The 13,186-nt window shown below is 46.0% G+C and overlaps 2 protein-coding genes and 1 long non-coding RNA gene across 3 annotated transcripts in view; 2 read left to right on the top strand and 1 right to left on the bottom strand.

Moving 5' to 3' along the window:
* LOC140189109 (uncharacterized) overlaps nucleotides 1-13,186 on the top strand; it is a 579,671-nt gene that overhangs the window by 6,620 nt on the left and 559,865 nt on the right. The gene's annotated exons all lie outside the window — the stretch shown is intronic.
* LOC140189110 (uncharacterized) overlaps nucleotides 1-13,186 on the bottom strand; it is a 592,538-nt gene that overhangs the window by 508,033 nt on the left and 71,319 nt on the right. The gene's annotated exons all lie outside the window — the stretch shown is intronic.
* On the top strand, nucleotides 11,630-12,283 carry LOC140189001 (histone H1-like). The gene has a single exon (XM_072245667.1). The coding sequence runs from the start codon at nucleotides 11,633-11,635 to the stop codon at nucleotides 12,281-12,283; it is 651 nt and encodes a 216-aa protein (XP_072101768.1). The 5' UTR covers nucleotides 11,630-11,632.

The following is a 13,186-nucleotide window of genomic DNA, read 5'->3' as shown; positions in this document are numbered from 1 at the left end:
AATGTGGCGAAGGAAAAGTGGGGGACAGATACCAGAATAGGTTTGGAACATAGATTGTTCCACAAAGCCAACAAAAAGGCAGGCATAGCTAGGACCCATACGGGTGCCCATGGCTACACCTTTAGTTTGGAGGAAGTGGGAGGAACCAAAGGAGAAATTATTGAGAGTAAGGACTAATTCCGCTAGACGGAGCAGAGTGGTGGTAGAGGGGAACTGGTTAGGTCTGGAATCCAAAAAGAAGCGGAGAGCTTTGAGACCTTCCTGATGGGGGATGGAAGTATATAGGGACTGGACATCCAATTTCTCTGTGGGTGGGCTTTACAGTCGACCTCTGTCTCTCCATCAGTTCAGTTTCGTGTCCTGCACCGCCATGGCAAAGTGTTTCAATAAAAGAAAATATAAAACTTACATCACTGCAGACTACATTAAAGTGTACTCCTGCCTAATAGAGGTCAAAAATAACAACAGTGTTGCTCGCTGCCCTGTTTGCAACAATGACTTTTCTATTGCCCATGGTGGGTTAAGACTGTAAAAGGCATGTTGAGGTGAGTTTAACAGGCGTCATTCGTTCATTCGAAACATAGAAAATAGGTGCAGGAGTAGTCCATTCGGCCCTTCAAGCCTGCACCGCCATTCAGTATGATCATGGCTGATCATCCAACTCAGAAATCTGTACCTGCCTTCTCTCCATACCCCCTGATCCCTTTAGCCACAAAGGCCATATCCAACTCCCTCTTAAATATAGCTAATGAACTGACCTCAACTGTTTCCTGTAGCAGAGAATTCCACAGATTCACCACTCTCTGTGTGAAGAAGTTTTTCCTCATCTCGGTCCTAAAAGGCTTCCCCTTTATCCTCAAACTGTGACCCCTCATTCTGGACTTCCCCAACATCGGGAACAATCTCCCTGCATCTAGCCTGTCCAATCCCTTTAGAATTTTATTCATTTCAATCAGATCCCCCCTCAATCTTCTAAATTCCCGAGGGTATAAGCCTAGCCGATCCAGTCTTTCATCATATGAAAGTCCTGCCATCCCAGGAATCAATCTGGCAAACCTTCTTTGTACTCCCTCTATGGCAAGAATGTCTTTCGTCAGATTAGGGGACCAAAACTGCACACAATACTCCAGGTGTGGTCTCACTAAGGCCTTGTACAACTGCAGTAGTACCTCCCTGCTCCTGTAGCATAACTAATGTTATCTAAACTCGCTGGCTAGCTGCTAAAGAGCTACTCTATTGATGTCCTATGTGACGAGGCCAGACTCCCTGTACACGTGCTTAAAGTTGTAATAGAATAAAAAAATGACTCCATGATAATCTATAAGTACATATTTTAATGTCACATTTTCTGCAGATACCCAGTTTACAGATTAGACAAAATCACTAAACAAAGTATTACATAAGACAATATAATAAGGATACACCTTATGCTTTTTTTTAGGGACCATAACATATTAGGGAGGCTAATTGCAGGGAAGGCTGCTCAAGTATTTCACAGTTCTTTTCAGCAGAGCCACATCACAGTACAAGGAAAGTTTGCAAAAGAAATAGAAAAGTTATTTGCATTAACATTGAGATTGCCAACAAAATACTCAACAAGGAATATGTGTATGTATATATACATATATAATATATGTGTATGTGTGTAAATAATTACTATATTTGTCAAATTGTTGTGTTCTTTCATAATCAAATGTCCCGTATACATGCGCCCTAGGAGGTCGACCGGGGGTGGGGGGGGGTGGTATATGGGCTTGCTGGAGGAGCGGGGCCGGTTCTACCTCCCTGAAATCCTGAAATGGTGATGCTATTTCTCTGAAATGAGTTTTTGCAGGGTGGAATGTCTGAAATTGATTCATACTAAACATCTCAGCATTAGCTTTCCCTTCTGTTTAGTTTTATACTGTACCTCGCTCATTTCCATTTTCCACATCTTTATTGTTTTCGTTTACAAGAGGTTCATTTTCCCTCCAGTTACAGGTTTGACAACAAAATCCCTCTGAGCACAGTGACGGCCCGCTGCCGCTCCTCTGATTGACAGCTACATCGCTCCTCCTCCCGGGCTGCGGCCGCGATGTCACGTGACAGGACAGCATCTTGCGGAAACACGTCCAAGAACCAGAGTGCAGTCTTGGAAAAGTCCCCAGGGTCGGGTAGGGCCCTGGACCCGGGGTCGACTTGAGGTTTCCCCCGCTGATCGGGTCTTTTTCATGAAGAGTACATTGACCGATTTGCAGCTTTACCAGCGGCTCCTCTGATTGACAGCTCACTCTGCCCCGCCTCCTGGGCCGCTGCCTTCCCGTCCCGTTGCCGAGTCGCTGCTTGTGACGTCACAGAGAAGCACATGGAGCGTGAGACTCGTTGCCTCGGCAACGGGCCGCGGAGGGGGGAGGGGGAGCGCCCTGGGTCCGGGGTGGAGGTGAGGCTTCCTCCCCCCGGCGGGGCGGCAGCGACTGAACTGAAGGGTCGGTCTGAACCTGCTGCCCTTTGGAAGAATGAGAGGTGATGGAATGGGCCACAGAGGTGCTGAGACGAGCTGCTCCTTGTTCTCTGCCATTGCCATGTGGATGTGGGAGCGGACTGGTGGACCTGACTGCGTCTCCACTGTGAACACCGGCTTCTTCTCTTCCTGCCTGCCGACCGGTAACAGTGAGTGTCCGTCTGAGTTTCAACACACAACACACGTGGGACAGTCCAGCACAGGGAAAGGCCCTTCAGCCCACAGTGTCTGCACTGACCACAACTGATCCCATCTGGCTGAACATGTCCCCTCTCTCCCCTGGCCTCCACAGTGTATTCTCTAGCTTCCCACAAAGTACGAGAATGTACCTGATAAGACCCTGGAGATTTAACAACCTTAATGAATCTTAAGACCTCAAATACAGATCCCTGCCCATTTGAATGTGGTCTAAGACATCGCAGCTCATTTCTGTCACTTCCTTAGCTTCCGCATTTTCTCAATGGTGAGATAACTGTTGGAAATATTCATGGAAAGCCTCTCCTATTTCCTTCGGTTCCACATACCGAGGCCATGTTCATCTCCATGGGGAATGATTTTCCATCTAACTTCCCTTTTCCTATGAATATACCGAGAGAATCTCTTGGGATTTTGCTCACTTTGCCTTCCAAATCCTGATATCCTCATTTTACCCTCCAAACTTTTATGAGAGGTCCTACGTCTAAGAGTATTTCCCGAGCATTGATCCAAATCTCACCAGTCTATAATTTCCTGGTTTGTCTCTATTGCCTGAGGAACAACATGCCCTGGAATATCAGCATCACTCCCTTCTCTGATCTCACTATCCTCGATGACCACATTAATGAATACTGATGTGAAGTACTGGTTTAGTCCCTTGCCCACTTGCTCTGGATCCAGACATAAACTCTAGATATAACAACCATAGATATAATTATTTGGATAGACAGGGACAGATTGGGAATAGTTAATATAGTTTTGTATATGGTACGTCATGTCTAACTACTCTTGTAGAGTTTTTTTGAGGAAGTTACTAGGAAAGTTGATGACTGCAAGACAGTGGATGTAGCCTACATGGGCTTCAGCAACGCCTTTGACAAGGTCTCACATGGGTTCTTGGTCAAGAAAGTTCAGTCATTCAGCATCAAGATGAGGTAGTAAATTGGATTAAGTGTTAGGTTCGAGAGTGGTTGTAGATGATTGCTTCTCTGACGGGAGGCCTGTGACTGGTGATGTGCCACAGGAATCAGTCTGAGTCCATTGTTTATCATCCAGATCTTTGATATAGATGACAATGTGGTGAACTGGGACAACAATTTTCTGTATGACACCAGGATTGGAGGTATAATGAACAGTGAGGAAGATGCTCAAAGCTTGCACTGTGATCTGGATCAGCTGGAATTTAATGCTGACAAGGATGAGGTGTTGCATTTTCGAAGGACAAACCAGGGTAGGTCTTACACGGTGAGCAGTCGGGCACTGAAAAGTGCATTAAAGCTGAGGGATCTGGAAATACAGATTCATAATTCCTAGTAAGTGGTATCACAGATAGATGAAGTCAAAAAGAAAGTTTAGGCACATGGTACTTCGATTTACAAAGGGCAAAGTGCAGGAGATGGATGTTATGTTGAAGTTGTGTAAGACATTGGTGACTCCTAATTTGGAGTATTGTGTGCAGTTTTGTTTACCTACCCACAAGAAAGATGTAAATAAGCTTGAAAGAGTACAGAGAAAATTTACAAGGATGTTCCTGGGACTTAAGGACCTGAGTTCTCTGGAAAGATCAAATAGGTTAGGATTTTATTTCTTGGAATGCAGAATATTGTTGCAAGATTAGATAGAGGTATACAAAATTATGAAGTGTGTACTGTAGATGAGGTAATGATGTTTATAGGTCAGAGTTACAGTGAAATACTGTAGATGGAGTAATGATGTTTATAGGTCAGAGTTACAGTGAAATACTGTAGATGGGGTAATGATGTTTATAGGTCAGAGTTACAGTGAAATACTGTAGATGGGGTAATGATGTTTATAGGTCAGAGTTACAGTGAAATGCTGGGTTGTCCAGCTCTGGGCTGTCAGTATTGTGTTTTATTTAGAGAGCTGTGTGCTGTACTGGTCTGTGTCCTCACGGCCGGTGCTGTGCTCTGGCAGCTCAGTGTGTTTGAAATACAGTGTCAGTGTTTTTACTGAAGAGTGTCTTTATTACACAAACTAACCTTGTCTACCATGGACTTTAAACATTGCTGGGAGGTGAGGGGAGGGTTTGGAACCAGTATACCTGACTCTGCAGGATCTGACAAATTCGGCTTTGAACGTCCTGTTTGTTTATTCCCACAACCCCTGCAGGCAGTGAATTCCAGATGCGAACCGCTCTCCTGACAGACAACGGTGGGAATTAAACCCAGGTCGCTGGTACTGTCACCACTGCGCTGACCACGATGCTCCTGTGCCACCCCTTCCTCTTTAAACCCGTCCATTCATCCAGACCTCATGCCCACCGGGTAGAGAATTCCAGATGTTCCCTGCATCAGATGCACGTCAACTCTGGCAGTGGTTGCAGCCATTATTTCCTACAAAGCAAACCCAACATCATGAATGGCAGTGAGGCTTCACAACCAGACCAGCTCAACCCCTTTTATGCTCACTTTCAGAGGAAGAATAAAGCCACAGCTATGAGGATACGTGCAGCGCCTGATGACCCTGTGATCTCTGTCTTGGAGGCCGACATCAGGCTGTCTTTCAAGAGGCTGAACCCTCGCCGGGCAGCAGGGCCCAATGGAGTACCTGGTAAGGCTCTGAAAACCTGTGCCTACCAACTGCTGGAAGTGGTCAAAGACATTTTCAATCTCTCACTGCTGCAGTCAAAAGTTCTGACCTGCTTCAAAAGGGCAACAACTGCTCCCGAACCCAAGAAGGTCAGTGTGAGCTGCCTTAACGACTATTGTCCAGTCGCACTCACATCTCCGGTTATGAAATGCTTTGAGAGGTTGGTCATGGATAGAATGAACACCTGTCCCAGGAAGGACCGGGACCCACTGCAATTTGCCTCTCGCCACAATATGTTTGCGGTAGATGTGATCTCAGTGGCTCTCCACACAGCACTGGAGCACCTGGGCAATACAAATACCTATGTCAGGATGCTGTATATTGACTAGAGCCCAGCATTTAACACCATCATTCCTCGTCCTGATAAAATAGCTACAGAACCTCGGCCTCTGTCCCTCCTTGTGCAGCTGGATCCTCGGCTTTCCAGCACCTGGTGCGGGAGATCGCTCAGCACTTCAAAACCCATCTGTGTTTCCAGAGCTCGGCCGTCATGGCCCTGCAGGAGGCGAGCGAGGCTTACCTGGTGGGGCTCTTCGAGGACACTAACCTGTGCGCCATCCACGCCGAGTAAGTTACCATCCAGCTGGCTCGATGCTTCTGCGGGGAGCCCGCCTGAACCCAGCCCTGGCACTAAACACAACAAAAGGCTCTTTTAGGAGCCACTATCATGGCAGAGTAAAGGGCTATCATCTGCCACACCACTATTTTGGTTCCCAACCCACTGATGAATCATTTCAATCCTCCTGCGACACATTAACAAATCTGCCCATATTTGACCCGGCTGGTTCAAGTGCAGCCTGTCCCACTTCTACAGGTCACCTCTGCCCCAGCAGAGATCCCAGTGGCTGGAAACCTGAACCTGTTCTCCTGTACCAGCTCCTCATCCTCACATCCACCTGCCCTGTCCTCCTGTTCCTGACCTTACCAGCACTTGGCATCAGGAGTAATCCAGTGATTACAGATCTCTTTGTCTCCACCCTCCCCTGCTGTACATCAGAATCACAGACCCGGCTGCTGCTGCTCTCCTGAAAGGCCATGTCTCCTGTTGATCAATTCTCCAAGTCACTCTGCTTCACCAGTCCCATTAAATGGATTCACTTTCCCCTTCAAACCTCCCATGTCAGGTCTGTATCTGCTCTGCTCTCTGGACCATCCAGGATGTGCCCGCTTTTTATTATTACCATTGGAGAAGAGGTACAGGAACCTGAACGCACACGTAATGTTTTAGGAACAGCTTCCTCCTCTCCACTAACTGATTTCCAACTGGACTATCAACACTACCTAACATCAGCGTCACAAAATTGATTTGGTGGAAGGAGACAGAGGGTGGTCGTGGCAGCTTGTTATTCAGGTTGGAGGCCTCTGACCAGTCACATTCACAGGGATCAGTGCTGGTACTGTCATTTGTCATGTATGTTAACAATTTCCCTGTCATTGTTGATAATGTGATTAGTGAGTTTGCAGGTGACAACAACATTGGTGGTAGAGTGGACAGTGAAGATTATCTGAGAGTACAATGGGATCGAGATGAACTGGGGAAGTTGGCCAAAGAATGGCAGAAGGATGTTGACATGGACAAGGCTGAGGTGTTGCATTATGAGAAGTTCAACCAGGGAAGGACCTGCACAGTAAATTATTGTCCCTTGGAGAGTATTACAGAACAGAAAGACCATGGAATACAGGAACATCATTCACTGAAAGTGACAACACAGGTAGTCAGGATGGTGAAGATGGTGTTTGTCCTATTTGTCTTCATTGGTCAGGGAATTGAGTAGAGAAGTTGGGATGTCATATGGCAACTGTAAAAGTCAAAGTGAGACCACACTGTATTGTGCACAGTTCTGCTCACCCAGTTGCAAGAAGGATGTCACAAAGCTGGACAGTGTGGAGGGAAGTTTAATGAGGATGTCACTGACACTGGAGGCCTTGAATTATCAGCAGAAGCTTGGATAGGCTGGGACTCTCTTTCTCTCCCTAGATGATAAGAAGCTGTGACCGTTCAGAGGTTTATAAAATCATTGGGTGACCAGTCTATGTGTGAAGGTAGGGGAGTGTAAAACTACAGGATAATTTTTTAAGGTGAAGGGGAAATATTTAAAGTGTACCTGAGGGTCACGGTTTTGCCACACAGATGCTGGTGTACATATTGAACATGGAAGTTGTCAACAAGGACACAGTTATCATGCTTCAAAGACATTTCACTTCTCTCAGACTCAGGTGTGGGAGGTGTTGCATCTTTGATTAAGGAGACCAACACTGCAGTAATAAGTGAGGGTTTTGATAAGGTCTTGTAAGTGGAGGTTTTAAATAAAATGATGTATGATGATTTTGATGGGATTATACTGCCAGTCTCCCGATAGGGTGAGATATTATGGACCAGACGTGTTGGTAAGTCACACAGAGGGGTAATGGGAACAGGCTTACAGCAGTCGGGCATTTTGACTTCCCCAGTATTAAGCAGATTACCTTTGTATGAAAAACTTGAGTTTCCAGGAGTAATTTGACGGATGCAGGATCAGTTCATCCCTCAGCAGAAACAGTATTTGAAAGGGAGGATGAGGCAAATATCACTAACAACAGAAGACAAAGGCCTCATAAAAGAACATGAGAGGGCATACAATATCACAAAAATTAATGGATTAGGAAACTTAAGAAAACAACAGAAGACAACTACAATAGCAACCTGGAGAGAACAGATGAATTGTGAAAGTAAGCTGGGAAATGATATAAAAGAAGATACTAAAAGTTTTATTTTTCAGACATGAAAAGAGTAAAACAGGCTAGAATGGATCAGGTATCATGTTTCTCATTCTCATCTTCGGGCTCACACTCCTCCCTGATCCTCTTTTTACACTGTTTAGTTTAATGTATAGTTCTTATTTTAACTGTTTTTTTTTAATAAATTGCAGTGTACTGCTGTAGCAAGACAACAAAGTTCATGACATATATTCGTATTAATAAACTTGATTTTGATTCCGATACTAACCACATTCACTGATCACGGCCAGTGTACAAAAGGCATGTGAATATGTTGGGATAACTTCACTCAACTTTACTCATCCCAACATTGAACTGTTCCCACTATCTATGGAATTGCTCACACTGACTTTTCATCTCATGTTCTCGATATTTATTCCTTATTAAGTTATTATTATTATTTCTGATTTTTTTCCTTTGCTATTTGCACAGTTTGTTGTCATTTGCACATTGGTTGATTGTCCATCTCGTTGGGTGCAGTCTTTCATTGATCCTATTATGTTTCTTGGATTGACTGACTATGCCCACAGGAAAACAAATGTCAGGTTTGTACATGGTGACATATATCTAGAGTATTTTGATAAAACATTTACTTTGGAATTTGAACTTCGAACTTCAAGGTGCCATACCTGCATTTCTAAGAGTCAAGTTTGCAGAGACAACAAAGAGCTCAGAAAATTGCTTGTTTCTTCAAATGGTTTCCAAGTACATGTCTTTAAATGGAAATTACAGGCTGCAGTTTGCAGTGATAGTAGTTCAGAAGAAGTGTATCTACATGCTTTGTGAGCTGCCCTCACGATGTCACCGTGTATCGCCAGCACCACCTTGCCTGATGAACAATACAGGCATCCAAGAGTCTCCCAGATAGGTACGTGGATGTGCAGAGAATGGAGGGCCATACAATGCATTAGGTGGGGGATAAATCCTCCGGACCTGAGCAATTACTTCACGGGAGGTAGAAACCACTGATGAAAATCCTGGAGAATGGAAAGAGGCGAATGTTTTTCCATTATTTGCAAGGACAAGCCGGGAACTACATGCAGGTCAGTCTGACATCAGTAGTGGGGAAGCTACTGGAGAGGATTCTGAGTCACGATGTACCAGCATTTGAATAGCGAATTAGGTGTCATAAGGGCTTTGTGCACAGGGAGTTGTGGTTGGAGAATCTCTGAGTTTTTGAAGATGCAGGAGGGTAAAAAGGTAGATGTGATATTATATGAACCTTGGAGAAAGTCTCACATGGCAGCCTGGTCTGGAAGGTTAGGCCCCACTGTCTCCAGGGTGAGCGAGTCAGCTGGATTCAAAGTTGTCTTGCTGGTAGGAAGCAGAGGGTTGTGCTTGAAGGTTGTTTCACAGAATGGAGGCCGGTGATTAGCGGTGAGCTGCAGGGGCCAGAGTTTGGAGCCTCGGCATTTGTTATTTGTATATTTGATTTACATATGATCAGCAAATGTTCTTGATAGCGAAGAAGATTGTTGCAGATTACAGGGGGACCGTGATCATTTCGGGAAGAGGGCCACAGTGTGGCAAATGTATTTCAATACAGTTAAGTGTGAGGCGGTGCATATTGGAAAGTCAAACCAGTGTAGAACTTATAACCATATAACAATTACAGCACAGAAACAGGCCATCTCAGTCCTTCTAGTCTGTGCCAAACTCTTACTCTCACCTTGTCCCACCAACCTGCACTCAGCCCATAACCCTCCATTCCTTTCCTGTCCATATAGCTATTGAATTTAACTTTAAATGACAACATCGAACCTGCCTCAACCACTTTTGCTGGAAGCTCACTCCACAGAGCTGCCACTCTCTGAGTAAACAAGTTCCCCGTCATGTTACCCCTAAACTTTTGCCCTTTAACTCTCAACTCATGTCCTCTTGTTTGAATCTCCCCCACTCTCAATGGAAAAGGCCTATCCACATCAACTCTATCTATCCCCCTCATAATTTTAAATACCTCTATCAAGTCCCCCCTCAACCTTCTACGCTCCAAAGAATAAAGACCCAACTTGTTCAACCTTTCTCTGTATCTTCGGAGATGAAACCCAGGTAACATTCTAGTAAATCTTCTCTGTACTCTCTCAATTTTTTTGACATCTTTCCTATAATTCGGTGACCAGAACTGTACACAATACTCTAAATTTGGCCTTACCAATGCCTTGTACAATTTCAACATTATATACCAACTCCTATACTCAATGCTCTGATTTATAAAGGCCAGCATACCAAAAGCTTTCTTCACCACCCTATCAGCATGAGATTCCACCTTCAGGGAACTATGCACCATTATTTCTCGATCCCTCTGTTCTACTGCATTCTTCAATGCTCTACTATTTACCATGTATGTCATATTTTGATTAGTCCAAACAAAATATAGCACCTCACATTTATGAACATTAAACTCCATCTGCCATCTTTCAGCCCACTCTTCTAACTAGCCTAAATCAACTTGCACTGTGAATGATCGGTCATTAGGGAGTGGAATGGACTGGAGAGATTTAGGGGTAAAGTGCACACACGGTTCATTGAAAGAGATATCACTGGTAGACAGGGTGATGCAGAACGTAACATGCTGGTCTTCATTAGTCAGGGGATTAAGTATATCAGTTCGGACATTATGATAGAGTTGTGTAAGTGACCGGAGGCCACACTTGCTGATTTGTGTACAGCTCTCGTCACCGTTATCGGAAACAGGGTTAAACTGGGGAGAGTGTAGAAAAGATTTCCAATGATGTTTCCCGGACCTGAGGTTCTCAGTTACACAGAGAATTTGGCCAAACAATGTCCTTTGTCCTCTATTCATTGGGATCAGAATCAGATTTATCAGTGTTATATGACTTGGAAACTCGTTTTATTTTGATGGCCAAAATGCTGGAGGAACCCAACAAGTCAGGCCGCATTTAGCACCAGAGTCCTGACGAAGGGTCCCGGCCCGAAACGTCGACTGTACCTCTTCCTATAGATGCTGCCTGGCCTGCTGCGTTCACCAGCATTTTCTGTGTGTGTTGCTGGGAGCATTATGTCAGAGAGAGTGTGTAAAAGGGGCGGGCGGTTTAGACTACTGTCGCTGTGTTTGTGGGTCCGAACATATCGTAGGATTTCCCAGCGTCTGATAAACAAAATGAAAAAAAATTCTCTGTTACGGAATCGCCTCACTCTCCCGCTCCGTCCCGAAGCTGGAATAAACCGCAAAGTTTTCGTTACTTTTAGTATTTCAGTCCAAAAGGAGAGAACAGGTCACTGATCGGGAGAGAGATCGCGGGCAGCGCCATAATGAAACGGGTTAAAATAGAAAGAGCTGCCTTTAATCTTGAATAAACTTTATTTCCAGCGAACTTTGCGGCGTCAGTGACGGACAGGGGCCAGTCCGAGTCTCCGGACTGTCCGATTTTAATTGGAATCGGAGAGTTTTTGAGGAGAGAGAAACACAGAAAACTGAAGTCTCCGGGAGCTGACAGCAGGATGTCTCCGCCCCGTCCACTCGCTGCCTTTAAATTGCTCTGTGCCGCCGCCTTTCGCTTCAGTTCTCATTCAGTCTGATTGTGAGAAGCATTTTCCAGAGTCGCCGACATGACCGAGACAGCACCCGCCGAAATGGCTCCTCCAGCCGCACCCGCCGCCGCAAAGAGGAGTCCCAAGAAGAAGGCGGCCGGCCGGAGCAAACCAGCCGGTCCCAAGCTGGGCGAACAAATCGACAAGATTGTGGCGGGTTGTCGCGATAGGAAGGGGATGTCCGCTGTGGCCATCATGAAGGCTCTGACCAGCAGCGGTGTCGATGTGGGGAAACGTCGCGCCCAGATCAGGATGTGCATCAAGAAGAGAGTGGAAAGCGGCTCCTTGGTTCAGACCAAGGGCGCGGGTCTTTCGGGATCCTTTAAATCCGGTCAAGGAAAAAGTGCCGTGAAAACGGTGAAGAAAGCGAACAAGCCACCGGCAAAGAAATCTTCCAGCAACAAGTCTGGCGCCAAGAAAGCGGCAGCGAAGAAACCAGCGGCCAAGAAAGCGGCAGCGAAGAAACCAGCGGCCAAGAAAGCGGCAGCGAAGAAACCAGCGGCCAAGAAAGCGGCAGCGAAGAAACCAGCGGCCAAGAAAGCGGCAGCGAAGAAACCAGCGGCCAAGAAAGCGGCAGCGAAGAAACCAGCGGCCAAGAAAGCGGCAGTGAAGAAAACAGCGGCTAAGAAGGCGGCGCCGAAGCCCAAGAAGACAGCAGTCAAAAAGTAAATCGAGAATACACCATTTGTGAGTGTTTGAACCCAACGGCTCTTCTCAGAGCCACCCACATCTCAGAAAAGAGCTGATCATGAATATTGTGATTCCCGCTGCGGGTCCGACTGAGTTTTCCGGGGGAACTTCTCCCATAAAATCCGATATTCCCGGTACCTCTCTGACATTCAGTGCCGCCGTGACGTCCCAGATTTGAAGTGAAACACTGAGTTTCACTCAGGGTGTGTGTGTGTGTGAGAGAGAGAGATTGAGATTGAGAGACATGTGATGTAGGTGTAAACCCAGTCCCTTCTCCTATGCCGGGAGAGAGTGACTGAGACACTGACTCCAGCGGAGATTACGCACCTCACACCCCAAAGCCCGATTCTGCTGTGTTGATTGGGAACTGCTGAAACCCATGTGAGAGGGGAGGGGGCGTCTTGAGAGAGGGATCTGTCTCTGGGGATGGACTGCAGGGGGAAGATATATGATAAACTACCCCGTGACATTGCCGACTGACCTTCATTCAGTTACCAGCCACAAAACTACATAAGTTTATTCACACAAAACACCAACATCAAATATGTACAAGAGAGGGAAAGCAAATTAAAAAAAAACAATAAGCACTATTGCCTGGGGTCACCGCTCCAGGAAATCCCCCTCTGTTCCCAGCGCGACCACATGCTCCCACTCCAAGGACAGCCGGGCATGTCCAAAGCAAACAAAACGGTAACAGCCGCAGCAGCTGTACATGGCTGGTTTGTGGGAGAAATGAAGGGCCAGTTGAGACCCTGACGGGGAGGGAGCGCATTCACCTCCTGTCCCTCGCTGAATCAACCAGACGGCACAGAACAGCTGATGATCGCGGTCAGTTAGTACAAAACCGAACAACCCCATCAGGAGGGCCGATCGCCACTACAA

The sequence above is a fragment of the Mobula birostris genome, chromosome 28 (assembly GCF_030028105.1).
Source record: "Mobula birostris isolate sMobBir1 chromosome 28, sMobBir1.hap1, whole genome shotgun sequence".
NCBI classification, from domain to species: Eukaryota; Metazoa; Chordata; class Chondrichthyes; order Myliobatiformes; family Myliobatidae; genus Mobula; species Mobula birostris.
This window is presented reverse-complemented; position numbering and strand designations above follow the sequence as displayed.

Bases quoted from the DNA above. Each gene is read 5' to 3' on its own strand.
- LOC140189001 (XM_072245667.1), top strand. From the start codon at position 11,633: ATGACCGAGACAGCACCCGCCGAAATGGCTCCTCCAGCCGCACCCGCC.